The sequence below is a fragment of the Triticum dicoccoides genome, chromosome 2A (assembly GCF_002162155.2).
Source record: "Triticum dicoccoides isolate Atlit2015 ecotype Zavitan chromosome 2A, WEW_v2.0, whole genome shotgun sequence".
In the NCBI taxonomy this organism is placed as follows: Eukaryota; Viridiplantae; Streptophyta; class Magnoliopsida; order Poales; family Poaceae; genus Triticum; species Triticum dicoccoides.
Window position 1 is genome coordinate 698327298 of NC_041382.1, and position 16516 is coordinate 698343813.

Below are 16516 nucleotides of genomic sequence, written 5' to 3' on the forward strand. Positions count from 1 at the left end.
GGTCAGGCAGGCTTTTCAGCCCATACCCGTATTTCGACGGTTATTTTGTGGATCAAAGGCAGATGTGGGGTCTGCTAGAGTTGCTCTTATGAGGTGGGCACTTTGGTGCTGGGACAGACCGAGGCAGGGCATTCTCGTCCAAATTGTTGTGCCAGCCCACACATTGGTATTTGTCTGAATCTATGTGCACTACATAGAGGAATGGGAATAGAGAGAGTGCTATTTTTTTGATGTACTATCCATAAAAGATGTACGCGTACCCGTGTACACCATATCCGTGTCGTTTATTGAACTCAGTATTTCCTTTACGAACTTTGTTTTTTTGACGGGATTTCCTTTACGAACTTCGCTTTATTGGGTTCCTTGCTTCGCTTCCCTCCCTACCTTGCCCATGCTTTGTCGGTTTTTTTTCCTTTTTGAGGAATATTTGTGCTTTCTCGTTGGCGAGGTCGGCTTTTTAAATTTTTTTGAGCAACCGGTGGCGAGGCCGCTGAGGCTGCGAGCCCCTGGACTGGACCCAACACTCCAACAGGCAGGGCCCAAAGTAAAAGGGCCGGAGCGTGGTGGGGTCCCAGCAGCCTGCGCGCCCCCACACGTCGCCACGTCACCGCCTCCACGTCTACTGCTGGAGTTGGACGGCAGGAACCGGCGCCTGCTCCACTCCACTCCGCGTCTCCGCCTTCTCCCCCCTCCTATAAATCCCGCCCGCTGGACACGGCGGATCCATTTCTCGCATATTTTTCTTCCCGTTTCCCGATTCAAGTCAGCGGTTAGGGTTCGGAGATCTCGGCGTCGCATCGCGGCCATGGCGGTGAGCTCTCCCGGTTCCCCCTCTCTCTGTCGGCCGTCGGCGGCAGCGCCGTTTCCGGCCCGAGTGCTTCTTGGCTCTGTTGATCTGGTCTTGGTTTGCGTGTTAGACTTTAGAAGCAGGGGTTTTGGTTTGGGGGGGGGTTCTAGATTTGGGCATACGCAGTCCTGGATAGAATTTTCTTTTTGTCAATTTGTCCTGCCAAAGATGGGGAAAGTAGAGAGTTTGGCTCCAGAAATTGGTGTCCCTTAGGAATGTAATGTGGGATAGTGTATCGGAGGCAGCCGTTTCTTACCAATCGATTCTAGTGAAATCTCGTCCGGTTTCGCTCGGCATTCTACCTGCCTGAATGTGGGATGGCCGGCGGGCTGAATCTGCCGCCCACTCATGTAGAATGCTGATAGGGTACTCAAATCACTTAGGTGCCAGCGCCGTCGATTTATCTAGTTATTGTTACTGTGGCCAAGTGTTGTGATTTGTGAGCCATGAACAGCCTTCCGTAACCCTTTTTTTTTGGCAAACTTTTGTTTGATATTATGATGTCTGCAGTGAGTGGTTTAACCAGCGTGTATACTTGGTTAATATCCTGTCCCATGTTATCTGTTTATGCCTGCTTGCTTGTGCTGAAGTATTAGGTGCAAAAAAAAATGATCTTATTACTTCTTTTTATTGCATTGTGAACACCAAGAATGTTATGTAACAATCAGTGCATGGTGAATATTGAGCTTTCTTTCTCCTCTATATTTCATAATAGCAAAAGAGCGCTGATTACGTCAGTTTACAGTTTAGCTATTTTATTTTATTTGATATGCTAGCTGCACTGACTAGTAAAATATCGTTGGGGTCATACAATGCCTGTCACGGAAAAAAGGTCTTGGCGGTGACTGTGAGTGCTATATACATGTTCATTACGAGCGGCACATACTGATCTGCATACAAATTGAATAGTTGTTGTGCATAAAACCTAGCATGATGGCACAGTTTAAACATGCAAACCTTCGAAGGAGATGATGTTTTTAGCATGAATAAATCACTTTATGAACATCTGAGGTTGAAATATTAAGCTTGATGCATAAAGTGGCTGCATATGTTTCCAGCGATTTGATATGAACAGTTAGTGGCCAATCTTGTCCAAAAATATTAGTTTGGGGGTACCGGATTTAAAATAATCCTAAGACATTGGGAACAAATTCATCATTTTCTAACATAGATCGGAGCTGTGGAGGTGGTAAGTTCTTTCTTTTTTAACTGAGGTTGTGTAATGTTGATTAGGAAATCCCATTAGATATTGTGTAATGCCTTACTAGAAACAAGATAAGGCACAAGTTATCGATTTAGGCCATCGGTGTTATTTATGTGACAGTGCATAGAAGTCTGCATTACTTATTAGTTTTTCAGATACTGTACAAGTGTGTGTTGCTGAGCTTCTTCTCATATAGCCTAGAACAACATACTATCTATGAGATGGAGTATTAATTGTTCCTTTTTATACTTTTATTTCTTTGATGAAGACAAGCACGCTTAGCACAGTCATGGTGAGCAATTTGTCGCTAAAAGCAGCACTAAGAGATGTAAAGGAATTCTTTTCCTTTTCTGGTGACCTTGTGCATGTTGAAATGCAAAGGTTAGTAATACGATCTTCATTATGCTTGTGGTCCACTGTGTACTATCAATCTCATTAACCTTTTAAATACTTTGCAGTGGCGACGAGCTGTCTCAAGTTGCCTACATTACTTTTAAAGATAAGCAAGGAGCTGAGACAGCCATGCTTCTGACGGTACCTTTTTTACCTCCTATCTCTGAAAAAAAACCTGCTTTCCCCCCAAGGATATATGGTTGCTTGAGCTTGTGAAATGTGCTGTCTGCAATTACGCATCATTGATGGCATGCACCAATATTCTCCATTCATTGGAATATATATAGAAGGCGTAATTCATATTCCAGTGCAACATAAGTGTGTTGTTCCTTCTATGTCCCTAATAAATGCCCAACTTTACGTTGCATGTGTTGAATATAGTACTTTAGAGATAAGTGAGGTTGCTTACCTGCTCTACGGCATGTGTTTAATATAGTACTTAGCTACTTATATTGTTTACCTGGTCTACAGCAAGACAAAACTTTCCCTATATTTCTGAATGAATTGTGTATTTGTTACTACCTCTGTATCAAAATATAAGACGTTTTACAGTTCAATTGGGAGTACTAAACATAGTTATTTTTCATATGAACCATGTTATGTAAGTTGTGACCCATGATCTCAGCTTAAACAGTATGATGTAAAAAGATATTGCTTGGTTCCATTGACTCTTTCAAGTAAATAATGTGTACATGCTTGCTTATTCGAATGTTTAAGTTTACCTAATCATTGCCCAACGGAAATTTCAACACTAACTCAATATCTTTTGGATAGATAGATATCTGTTTGCAAATACATAGCGTGTCACTGAATTGTGTCTATTTCTGCTTCTTAATTGCTTTATACTTGCTGGAACTACTCCTATGATGAATATCTGATGCGCCTGGTTTTATTGCTGTTGCAGGGTGCCACAATAGTCGATATGGCTGTCATCGTAACACCAGCCACTTATTATGAGCTACCAGCTGATGTTTTAGCTGCTCTAGAGGTATGGTTAGAGATGTGTAATATCCATGTCTGTAGTATGGTCTTTGTCTGGTGGTAATGGAATTCCTTACATTACATTGCTTTGCATCCACAGCCCAAAGATGCAAAGTCCTCTGCTCTTGAGAAGGCAGAGGACATCGTTGGGACCATGCTGGCCAAGGGGTTCATTCTTGGTAGGGATGCACTCGACAAAGCAAAAGCTTTGGATGAGAAGCATCAGCTCACATCAACTGCGACTGCTCGAGTATCTTCCTTTGACAAGAGAATTGGTCTGAGTGAGAAGATCAGCGTCGGTACTTCAGTTGTAAACGATAAAGTAAAGGAAATGGATCAGAAATATCTAGTCTCCGAGAAGACAAGGTCAGCACTTGCAGCTGCTGAACAGGGTGTCTCCACTGCTGGATCTGCCATCATGAAAAACAGGTATGTCCTTACTGGAGCTGCATGGGTAACTGGTGCCTTCAGTAAGGTTGCGAATACCGCGAACGACGTCGGGGCAAAGGCAAAGGAGAAAATAGCCACTGAGCAGGAGGGCAAGACCGTAGCGGCCGGGTATGCACAAGCTGACATGTTGGACGCTCATGAAAAGCCCAGGGATTTGGATGGTGAAATCACAAAGATACATGTCTCTGAAAACCCTGAAGTTATCCCCATATCTACCGCTGCAGTTTTCCCCATTACAGTAGAGGATTCCAGTGATGCGTCTCCACCGCCACCCGCTGCTGCTCTTCCTAAGAAACCGGAACCTGCGCAGGGATTGATACTATGATGATCTCGCTGATACATGAATGTAAATAGACATGAGATGGGTTGTTTAATTCACGCTGCAACGTTGTGGTTGCTGTATTGTAATTCACCTGTTTGAAGGTTGAAATTTATCGGGACCGAAAGAGTTTGGAATTTGTAACAGCCATTTTAATTAATCAAACAATATTATCATGCACTTGCAGTGTCACAATGTTTGCGTATGATATTCACCTCTCTGATGTGTTTTTTTTCTTCTCCAGAGTTTTTACAAGACTGATAGATCAGTGAATGTGTCAAAAGCCCAGTTATTTTTTGTGGCCCAAATGGACTGAATGGATAATTCCACCACTGATAGGAATACTTGTGTTGCCCAATTAAGTTTTTTTTGGAGCCAGAAGTGTGGGCGTGCAAGAGTTCACTCGGTAGAGTGCTGCTGGCATGCTTTCATTCTTTTGCTGAAAACAACTTCTTTTATGCTTTGTTTTAATTTGTTGTGCTGTGCTGTGAAGAGTGGCCGAGTGGAAGTTCGACCACGTGGCAACATCAGACACCGGACATTTGTCGACCACGGTGATAGAACTAGGCTGCATTATATACCCTCTTCAGCGAGGAAATGGTGAGAGGTTTGTTCACTACACAATTATGAGTGGCCAAATTGCAACGGACCATGAAACCAACATGATGAGAATCATCAGAGCAGCACTATTGCGTTCTGTATGTGTTTTATTATCGGTGCAGCGAGATCAGTACAGCTTACTGCCTAACACAGCTGAGATCAAGAAAGAAAGCAGAAAACGTCCACATCTTTTTGGCATATCGCGTCCTCAGTCCTTGAGCTCTTGTCATGATCGTCTCCTTCCTTGGTCCGCGTCAGAGCAGCTTGGGCTTCCGTCCCCCGGCCTTCCCTCCGAAGCTCGACATATCTGCAGACCAAAAAGAAAAAAGCGCAGCATAATGCAGAGCTCAGAATCAGCAGCGCAGCTGTATCAAGACGTTTGATGAATGTATCACACACACGCGCGACGCGGGTACCAGAGGGGGAGGGGACGTGGGAGCAGATGAAGAGGACGACGAAGCAGAGCAGGACGATGAGCGGCACGAGGTGGACGGACCGCTCCGTCGCCGCATACGGCCGGACGGCGGGCGCCTTCTCCGGCTTGGCCTCCAGGTCCTCCCCCTCGTCCTCGAAAGCGGGCAGCGACGGGGAGCTCACCGGCTTCACCACATCCTCTCGTGTCTCGACTACACGGCTGGGACTGTATACGCTACGCTCGGATTGGGACGTGCAAGCCGGCTGATACTTCTTATATTATGGCCGTCAAATTCCGAGATACGTAGCACTAACACGCCGGCTATATCTGCATTTTTTTTACGCTTCTCTGAATATCACGCGTCGGCTGGATCACGTGCCTCGATTTTGCTTAGCACCAACAACAGCTTGGTGCTTTGAGTACGAGAGGCGCCTCCAGTACAAGGGAAAGCAAGTAAGGGGGCCCTTTCCATTTTCTGAAGCAAAGGTCTCCAAAGGGAGACTCAGCTCCGGGTAACTTGTCCAGAACACATGTCCGCTGCAGGTTCGTTGGGCGTGCAGAGCTGTGCTGCACCAGTGGCCGTGTCCGTGTGGCCGCCGGTCACAACGACGTGCAAGCAGTGCGCGCTGAACCTGAACCTGAGAGGGGCAGGCAGGGCTTGAGACGAGCTGCGACGCAGGAACACGACGATGGTGAAAAGGATCGTCCTGGTGGTGTCGGTGTCGTCGTCGTCGTGGTGGTGGTGGTGGTGGTGGTGGTGGTGTGTGTGGCCCTGGCTTCCTCTGCAATCCTGCTGGCCGCTTTGTCGTCGCGTCGGCTTTACAGGTCGCGGAGTACATTAAAAGCGCGCGCGGGGTCGTTCCCAGATGTCCTTTCCTGGCCGCCGGCGACCGAGAATTCTCGTCACGTGCGGCTTTGAAGCTGGGCCACTTCGTATCTTTGGAAATGTGGAATGCCAAACCAAAAATTGTCTTAGTTATGGGCTGGGTATTCCGCGTGTGCCAATCAGGGCCATACGGTCATACGTGCACATCTCAAGGGGCCCGCATTATGGCCCATGAAACCAAAACATTGCTTCTTCGCAAGTTCAGGCCTTTTCCCTGCCTGAAAAAGAAAGGAAAACAGCAGTTCAGGCTTCCATTTCCAGCCATCGATTTCCCTCAACAGAAACAAAAAGCACTCATCTATGTGGCGCAATCTTCTTTAACAAAAATAAATGTTTCCTTCAACACCAGCAACAAAAAGCACTCGTCTATTTCCCTCAACAGCAACAAAGGCTTTCCTTGCTTCAACTCAAAATTCAAAAAGATAAACAATCCAGCCTGCCATTTTCACCCATCCATTTCTCTCAACAGCAACAAAAAGCAATCATCTCCCCTTCCAGAGTATTCTTAAAACAATTAAGCTTTGTAGATAAAAGATAATGTCACCAAAACAAACAAATAATTTTGTTTCAGTTAAGGGAAACATACGGACACGTGGTCCTACAGCGAGTTTGGGCTCTACAGGCAGCGACCGATTCGCCCTTACGGTGACGATCATACGCCCATCTTTGTGGCCCATGAATCCAAAACATACTACTCCCTCCGTTCCTAAATATTTGTCTTTCTAGAGATTTCAACAAGTGACTACATACGAAGCAAAATGAACGAATCTACACTCTAAAATATGTCTATATACATCCGTATATGGTAGTTCATTTAAAATCTCTAGAAAGACAAATATTTTGGAACGGATGGAGTACTTGTTAGCAAGTTTAGGCTTCCCTGCCTAAAAAAGAAAAACAGTTCAGGATTCCAATTCGACCCACCGATTTTCCTTAACAGAAACAAAAGCCACTCATCTCTGTGGCGCAATCTTCTTTAACCAAAGTTGTTTCCCTCAACTGCAGCAAGAAAAAGCACTTGCCTATCTCCCTCGACAGCTTTCCTTGGTTCAGCTGAGAAAGAAAGACAATTCAGGCAACCATTTTCACCCATCCATTTCCTTCAACTGCAACAAAATGCACTCATCTATCTGGCACAGTTTTCTTTTCAACCAAAATTACCCCTCATTTCCCCTTCCACAGTCTTCCTAAAACAATTAAGCTTTGTAAATAATGTCGCTGAAAGAAAGAAACATATAACGTGCCTTAGCCTGGCGACGGGCACTCTGTGTTGAGGCCTGAAATTCCAGATTGCGGCTTTATCTTCTTCTTCTTTGTTTTTCCATGTGTGTCTCTACTATTCATTTATAATTTCTAGACATTGTAGAGATATGTCCTTCACAATTGTTTTTCAAAGATTTTCAATTTTTTATTTGTATTTTTAAGTTTTAGCATGGGAGTGTTTAATATATTTTTTAAAACGGGGGCATTTGATGTGTGAGAGCACCTCATATTTTTAAGCACCTCATATTTTCCCTACCAAATTGTCCTAGTTTTTTTTTGAGACAAGTCCTGGTTATGGGTATTTTACCATATTTTCGTCTACCATGCATGGGCTGTACAGGCGGCGGCCCGCCCATACCTGCCCTGTCTGACCATCTTAAGAGGCCCACACCGACACCATGGCCCGTGAAATCAAAGCTTCACAACAAGTTCAGGCTTTCCTTCACCTCAAAAAAAAGTTCAGGCTTTGCTTGCCTCAAACAGAGAAACAGTTGAGTCTTCCATTTTCACCCATCGATTTTCCTCAACAGCAACAAAAAGCACTCATCTTCTCTGGAGAAAATATTAACCCTCCCTTTCGCCTCTAAAGTCTTCCCGGAATAAACAAGTTTTGTAGTCTTATAAGTAGATAATGTCGTCGCAAGAAACATATTAAGGTGCCCATCAGCACCAAGTTACGCGGGGCTTACAGCAGCAGTGTGTCATTGGGTCATTTCACGCAATCCCACCCCCCAGCAAACTCGACCGACAGGTCAATCAATCGATCCATCCATCGTGGAGGGGGAAGGACGGAAAATCCCACCAAATTCCCTCAATCCGAAAGCCACATTTGGACTAGTTTAATCAGTGAGCCAAGTCCAAGGCTCCCACTACCTAATCCCAACTGAAAACACCGTGTGGCACTGGTAACACTGCGCGTACCACCTAGTTGAAACTGAAACTCAGATATGGCGACATGGCCGTATTTGTGAAACCGCTGGCTTCGCAGTTCAACAATAATCATTCGCTGACCTCACCGCTGCCCTCATCTCTCTGAGCGCCCGAGGTTGAAATTTACACTTCCAGGCAGGACCCTGTCACTTACCTAATCCTATGTACTCCCTCTGTAAACTAATATAAGAGTGTTTAGATCACTAAATAGTAATCTAAACACTCTTATATTAGTTTACGGAGGGAGTACTAGTTACAGTGTCCTAGGTTGAATATATTACCGCGTCGATCGCTCTGTTTTGCCCGCGGTGAAGCATCAGCGCTGTTAGTGACCGTAACCCCTTTTGAATCAGTAATTGGCTGTCTTGATTGGGAGTGGTCTGGATTCTGAAACTTTCTACTGGATCATCGTTGGCTGGAACTGTCGGCCGGGGCGTCGGCACGAACCGGCCAGCTAGGCGTTGCGTGCTCGAGTTACACACCGAACTGGAAGATACTACTCCTACTAGAGCAGTAGTACCTTTCTTTACTATCAATCATCTGAAAGAAATGTGAAATGACGAGGTGGGTTTTCACCCGTCACTTGGACAAGATCTTACTGCACCAGTCATCTGATTAGACGATCAGACCATCTGAAAACTCAGTACAACGAAACCACCACCGTTCAGACTTCAGGCATCGCCGGTAGAGCGGTGGTAGTCGGCGACCGTAGTATCTTGCATCTCAATGCTGCCCATGCACGGACGAAACCGATCCCGCCGGCTGACCTAGACGACGGACGAACGACGGTGCGAATACGGAGCAACAAACCTGGAGAAAAGAAACAGTGCGCGCGTGATACAATACCAGAAGAATTTGAGCAAACCTGGAGAAAAGAAACAGTGTGTTGACGCTCAAAAGTGACACGATTATAAAGAGTAGCTTGAAGCTATGTCAAGATTAATTCGAACATATTATTGAAAGTCACTATGAGACGGCTCTCTTCGAGAAGATCAAGATGGATATGAAGATGGTCTAAAACGGAGCTCGGATTTATGACAAATTCAGAGATGCTCACGTTGACACCAGATTAAAGAATGACTTGAAACCCAATTAAGATGGCTTCAAATGGAAAAAAGTTTCAACATGAAATTTTGCGTCTCGTTGAAACGGTTGATTTTGATATAAAAACATCTCAATCGGAGTTCGTATACAAAAGTTAGAGCCGAAAATGTGCGGTTGCATCAGGATGGCCAGACACTCCGGGAATGATCATCCTCCGAGGATGGCCGGACACTCTGTGGATGTTTGTCCGGGTTTTGGATTTTCCTACCGCAAGTTGCAAACCGAACCGTTTTGGAAAGTTGGATTCTGAGTTTGAGCCAAACTAGGGTTTTGAACGTGAATTCTAACCTTTCCTTGCCCGAGAAGTCCATCCGCCTTTTATATACCTAAGGGGTGACGGCCGATTGAACAACAACACACAATCGAACAAATTAATCTACTACTTTTTATCTTTTATCTTTTCTCCTTAACCCTAGTTCTTCTTCTTCCTCGTTCTTCGTCTGCTCTTCTTGTTGCAAGGCGGCGAACCTCGAGACCCTAGGGGCGATCAGGTCTACCTAGGGCATCCCATAGCCGCCGCGCGCCCTGACGGGGTCCCTCCCGGGCGTGTGGGGTTTTTGGTCCTCAAAAGCATCCGCCGGATTGCCTGCGTACCGCGCTTCCGGCCGGGTCTCCTTCGACGTGAGCTGCGCTACATCACCCCCGGCGTCGAGGGTACACGGTGACGTGTTCATGTGCGAACACACTTTTTGACGACTCCGCTGAGGACGAAGCTTCAAACGGTCTCCGGCCCGTTCTTGCTACAAAGAAATCGTCATATAGGGTTCGCAATCTACGAAGGTAATATGAATACTCAAATCCCCTTTATAGATGCAAATAATTCATATGTTGTTGCTAGATCGCTTAATGAGTATAATGTATCGGCTAGCCCTAGTTTTATCAATCATGCATCTAATTATGCGCAAGGGCCAATGCAAAATAATTTTCATGCATCGAATTCTTATGATTATAGCAACGTACAACATATGTATCCTAACTCTCATGCATCGGCAACCCCACAAATCCATATGCCGATGAACAACATAATGGGTTTGGTAAATCAATTTGAAACACCTCATGTTAAAATTTCCAATAGCATACAAGAAAGTGTTTCATCCTTTTATTTATTGGCAACTAATTTACAATATGTGAATCCAACCTTATCGATGATGGGAGAATTGGCCATGCTACTACTAACCATTCGGCCAGCTACTCTCAACCATCATATGCTACACCTCGTGTTAGTAATTTTTCAGCACCGTATGCAACTGTAGATGTTCATAATTCGGCCCCGCATCTAAATAGTCATAGCCGAATAAGTGAAAATTTTACAGGAACACATATGCTGTTATCAAATACTGTAGCATATAATGCATACTCGACGCAATTCAAGAATTTCGGCAACACTCACGAATCGTTGCCAAAAGAATCTGAAAGTATTGCAGAGCAATCCCTTCCAGAAGCGGTTGTGGCCACATTAAAAAAGAGCTTCGCACAAAACAAAAGGGTTAGTGCTCTTTGCCTTGAACAATATGAAAAGGGCTTGTTTCCTGATTATGCTGCAATAAAGGCTAGAGTTTTGCAAGAAGATGAAACTTCATCAATTGATAGTATTGACGAGAGAGCATATGGTTATATAGCAGTATACACCTCCACCTAGTACAACATCATATACACACCCCCTACACAATTGCAAAATTTTGGCAACACTAACACTTCATTGCCGAAAGATTCTAAAAGAATAGGGGGCAAATTAATCTAGAGCGGGCTGAAATTGAGAGGGGAGTTAAATCTTTCTGCGATAGGGTGCAAGTACTTCGCCAAGAGAGAATTGATAGGGAATTAGCTTAAAGAAAAGAAACCTTGCCAATTGATTTAACCGGTGAAAATAATGATGATTCGGAAACTAAAAGTGCTTCGGTTGAAAAAGCCGAATCAAGTAGTATATATTCCAAATCCATCAAATCCAAAGAGGCAAACATTGTTGAGAAAGGGCGTGGAAAGTATAGAAAGACAACCATACTTGATTTTTCTAAAGTTAATGGAACCTACTTCCTACCCTATGAGTTTCATGCCATACAAATTGACGAGCTTCAAGAACAAGAACAAGTAGCCAAAGAATGTTTGATGGACAAAGATCTTCAAAGTAATGATGCACGCAATCAAGAAAAATATGATGACAAGGTGTTGGAGAGCTATCCGAAGGCGGAGCAAGGTATTCTTCAAGTCACACCACCATCATGCTCTCCCAACATATTTGAAGAGGTATGTCTAGCAATTAATTTACCTGTTTTTAGATTTGGTCATGACTTAGTTGTTGATGCATATATTAGAAAAATCTTCATAAGAAATATTGAGAGACCAATGAAGAAGGGTAATTTATTTGTTAGCAACCAGATTGTCACAAAGCTTATCGGTCAACATATTGCACCATTCAGAAAGACCGATAGCGAAAAATTATTGCAGCCAAGGCTTTCCCCATTGCTTTATCTAAACCTCATATCTAATTGGGTAGCTTTGCTTACTTCTTACTTGGCTTACACTTGGTCTCAATTGATACATGTATGTTCTAACTATTTTCGTTTCAGAAATTTAAAGCCAATGTTAAAATCTTCTGAGCAAACCGATGCTAGTATAGTTTCTTATACAAAGACATCGGAGATAGAGTGCAAAACACAATGCATAGCCAAATGGGGTGATGCAAAATCTAAACCATTCGTTTGCTTAATCCAAAGCCGTTCTCACAATAAAATCGGCTAGAGAATAAAAAGTTTACCTTCAATTCAAGCATGTGTGATCAAATATTTGATTTGTTGTTGAGAAATAATTATATTAGAATTCTTGATCACCATGTTGAGCCATCTGTCCAGGGACGAATGTATTGTAAGTTGTATAATTCGTCCAAGCATAATTTTGAGGATTGCAACATGTTTCATCAAATAGTTAAATCGGTCGTTGATAAAGGACGATTAAAATTTGTTGAGACAATAGGAGATGACCAGTCTATTCCGATTGGTCCTGATGGCAGAAAGTTTTTGCATCAGCTGCTTCAAGCCGATCCATTTAAAGAGAAGGTAAAAACTATAGGTGATGGGATCAAATTTTCAAGTAAAGAAGTTGTTGAAGAGCATAATGAACGTAATCTTGAGGGAGAGAATTCCATCGAAGCTACAATGGAGATGCCAAGGACTGGGGACAGCAAGCAAATCCAATGATTGATGAAAGCAAAACAAAAGAAAACAAAGACCGAAATAAGCACAAGTGTAAGAGATCAAAAATCACCTTCGCTGAACTATTGGATAAATATCAAAATAAGAGAGAAGATAAGAATGCTTATCGGCCAAATCATGCAAAGAAACCAAGGTCACCCCCAAGGCGTAAATATGAGGATCAGTATTAGCAAAGTGAGAATTTTAATGCAACATATTCATATCCTTATTTTGGGCTGCCAATGCCAATGTCGTGAATGCCTCCCTATGCTCATTTAAATCCATATTCATCATGGGACATATATGATGCAAGAGCACATTCTCCATCTTATTCTAGACCATCTCACAAATACTATGCAGCTCCAAGAAGATCAACATTTGAACAATCACGCATCAAAGACCGTTTCAATCATAAGGAATCGGTCCAGATCTCAAGGAAGAAAAAATAGGTGGTAAAGCAAGTTTACCGCGTGAAAAGAGATGGTCGTAAGTGTGCTACTTCAGATTTGATCTCAAATAACAAAAAGCCAATTAAAGTGTTGACATTGGCTACAAAAGGCAAAGAAGTGAAGCAATCAATTGATAAAAATCAGAGTGCCCAATCTGAAGAAAAGAAGTTGATGGTGCACAAGGCCCAAAAAGAGTTGTCATTGGTTGAAACAAAATCACAGTCGAGGTGCTCACTCGGCTTATCGTATTGGCAAAATAAGGAGTTACAAAAGCTTAGTGCATAAGAACTCGAAGAAAAGAACATGGCATGGGTTCCCATAGGAAGTACTCAAAATAATAATTATGTGCAAGCTTCCATTACAAGAAGTGCGGCAAAGATGAAGAAGGAAAAGAGTGAAAACTATGAAGGACAAAGCCAAAGGTTTCAACATCTTCGGTCTACACATTATCCATATTCTTCAACTATGCCATTAACGCCTATGCCATGGAATTCGTCATCAAGTATGATTGGTAACCCTCAATGGGCTTATTTTAATCCATGGATGCAATATAATTTCTTACATCATGAAAGGGTATTACCAAATCACTATACATTTGATTAGCTACAAGTTTGTTGCTGATCCAAAGGGCCGAAATACTTGATTTTTCATTTCATTTGTTTGTTTCGGCTATATGTGCTTTGAACGAAGTTTACATGGTAATGGCCGATATTTATCTATCGTCCTAAGAGTATATCAATACATGGTCGGTGTAGTATTCTAACATCGTCCTTAGTTCGATTGGAGAGCGAGACAAGGTACGTGCTCATGGAAATTTATATTTATATTTGAATGGAGTTGAGACATCATGACCAATGTCATTGAATACATGTTGCATAGACCAATTCATAGTTGCAGAATTGGCTAGTGGGCTTATATTTTGTTTGAATATGATTTGGCGTATGCATCTTTGAGATCTATAAGAGGCCAAATCATAACTGATTTTATTACTGAACATCGAATTAATGACATGCATAATATTGATATTAGCTTTGTCTCTCTAGTACTATGGAGATTATGTTTTGATGGTTCAATTCGTAGCAATGGCCAAAGTGTTGGTGCTGTTTATATTGTTGGGGAACTTAGTAATTTCAAAAAATTTCCTACCCACACGCAAGATCATGGTGATGCATAGCAACGAGAGGGGAGAGTGTTGTCTACGTACCCTCGTAGACCAATAGCGGAAGCGTTATGACAACGCGGTTGATGTAGTCGTACGTCTTCACGGCCCAACCGATCAAGCACCGAAACTACGACACCTCCGAGTTCTAGCACACGTTCAGCTCGATGATGATCCTCGGGCTCCGATCCAGCAAAGTGTCGGGGAAGAGGTCCGTCAACACAACGGTGTGGTGACAATCTTGATGTTCTACCATCACAGGGCTTCGCCTAAGCACCGCTACAATATTATCGAGGACTATGGTGGAGGGGGGCACCGCACACGGCTAAGAGAACGATCTTGGAGATCAACTTGTGTGTCTAGAGGTGCCCCCTGCCCCCGTATATAAAGGAGCAAGGGGGAGGAGGCCGGCCCTATGAGGGGCGCGCCAGGGAGTAGGATTCCTACTCCTAGTTGGAGTAGGTTTCCTCCTTTCCTAGTCCAACTAGGAGAAGGGGGGAAAGGGGGGAAGAGGGGAAGGAAGGGAGAGAGGGGCCGTGCCCCAAACAACTTGTCCAATTCGGACTAGGCTTGGGAGGGGCGCGCGCCACCTCCTGGTCCTTCCCACTAAGGCCCATTAAGGCCCATTGCTTTTTCCTCGTATTCCCGTAACTCCCCGATACCTCCGAAAATACCCGAATTATTCGGAACCTTTCCGATGTCCGAATATAGTCGTCCAATATATTGATCTTTACGTCTCAACCATTTCGAGACTTCTCGTCATGTCCTCGATCTCATCCGGGACTCCGAACGCAGCAGCAGGGGCTTGCGGGCGTGCGTGCGGTTGGCTGCAGGCGTGCGGGGCCAGCGCGCGTGTGGGACGCCGGGCGCGTCGACTGGGACGACTCCCGACAGCAAGCACGCTCGATCTAGTGGCTACGGAGGGAACGGTCGAGGCCAGGAGGAGGTGCGGGAGTTGGGCGAGCTCACAACGAAGCTCGTGGGTGTCTCGGGGAGGCCGGAGGCGGTTGCAGCGGTGCAAATCGACGACGAGGCGCGGTGGATGTAGCCGGGAAGAACGATGGAGGCGACAGCTTGACGGTGTCCTGGCTCGTGGCGCTCCGCGTTGATGAAGAGGATGTCGAGGCGCAGCTCCTGGATGCGGTGCGGCGACAAGGGACGGCCGGTGGCCACGTAGGCGGCAGTGGCGCGGCGGGGTTGCGTCGGGTGAGTCCAGATCGGGACGAGGGAGCGAGGAGAGAGGCGAGGTGGGTCTGGGGTAGGGGAGGCGCAGAGGCGAGCGAGGAACGGGGGGCAAGTGGGAGAGAGGGGTGAAGGTCGAGGCGTCGGGGTGGCCTTATCCCCTCGCCCACCGCCGGCGAGATGGTCGGGCGGAACCCGCGCCTGTAGCGGCCAAGGACCGAGGAACATGAAGGAGCGGGGTGGGCATCCGGTGCGGGGAAGCTGGGCCGACCCAGGTTGGCTAGGCCCAGGGTTCAGTGGGCCTCTCTCTCTTATTTACCTTTTAAGCTTTGTTTTATTTTATTTTTGAAAAGCAAATAGTTCCATAAATAAAAACAGGATCAACACCTAAAGTTGTGTTGTAATTATACCACTGCCACATAAGTTTGGTTAACTAAAATAAAATAGTTTAATATTCTATTAATTGAAAAAGGCATTTAACTAATTGTTTTTCTTCAGTTTTAATTTATTTTAGGTCATTCAAACACCTTTTAAAATGTTGGTTCACCACCAACATTAACAAATGATTATTTGCAACAAGTTGAACTTTTTAGTTTTAAAGTTTGAAACCATTTATATTTTGACTTGATTTTAAAATTTAAATTTGATCGGGGGTTGAATCAAAGCAAGTTTATCAACAGTAATCGTGGTGAGATGGCATCATTAGCAGGGGTTCACTGTAGCTTAATTATCCGGGTGTCACAAGGTGCTATACATATTCAGGCTTTCGATGATTCATTATGAGTAGTGCAACAAATATCCAAGGGTTATCAATGTTTTGATGAATCACTTATAGTTTATCTTGGGGTATGTCTAGATGCAAAATTTACCTTGGTTTGCTTTAAAATTGTTCATATATTTAGACATGACAATTCGAAATAATTTGCACACCAAGCATTCAGCTAGTATGTTAATCATGGTGTACTGCATTTCTCTCACTAGCCGATGCTTAGTCTCGTCAGCATAGGTAAGGCCGAGCCGAACTCCACAGCTTCGGCCACTAATGAAATTTTTGTGCAGGTGAAATTAAGGATTGGAGAAAGTTTATTGTTGATTATCTACAAAATCCTAGCAAAATGATGAACAATATGGGTCGAAGGATGACCT

General features: G+C 44.1%; 1 protein-coding gene and 1 long non-coding RNA gene across 2 annotated transcripts; one reads left to right on the plus strand and one right to left on the minus strand.

Annotated features, from left to right (window-relative positions):
• The first annotated feature begins 641 nt into the window (after positions 1 to 641).
• LOC119356367 (binding partner of ACD11 1-like) lies at positions 642 to 4386 on the plus strand. Its single transcript, XM_037623319.1, has 5 exons — positions 642 to 811; positions 2320 to 2432; positions 2510 to 2585; positions 3349 to 3432; positions 3526 to 4386. Exons 1-5 carry the CDS (start codon positions 806 to 808, stop codon positions 4198 to 4200), a joined length of 954 nt encoding a protein of 317 aa, XP_037479216.1. The 5' UTR covers positions 642 to 805; the 3' UTR covers positions 4201 to 4386.
• A 471-nt stretch (positions 4387 to 4857) lies between these two features.
• Positions 4858 to 5498, minus strand: LOC119351941. The gene is made up of 2 exons (XR_005170092.1): positions 5211 to 5498; positions 4858 to 5101 (listed from the first exon to the last, which is right to left on the minus strand). It is a non-coding gene; the product is annotated as an uncharacterized LOC119351941 (long non-coding RNA).
• Positions 5499 to 16516: the final 11018 nt, after the last annotated feature.

Coding starts and splice junctions, on each gene's coding strand:
- LOC119356367 (XM_037623319.1), top strand. Junction 2,433..2,509: donor GTGCATGTTGAAATGCAAAG/GTTAGTAATACG, acceptor AATACTTTGCAG/TGGCGACGAGCTGTCTCAAG. Junction 2,586..3,348: donor AGACAGCCATGCTTCTGACG/GTACCTTTTTTA, acceptor TTGCTGTTGCAG/GGTGCCACAATAGTCGATAT.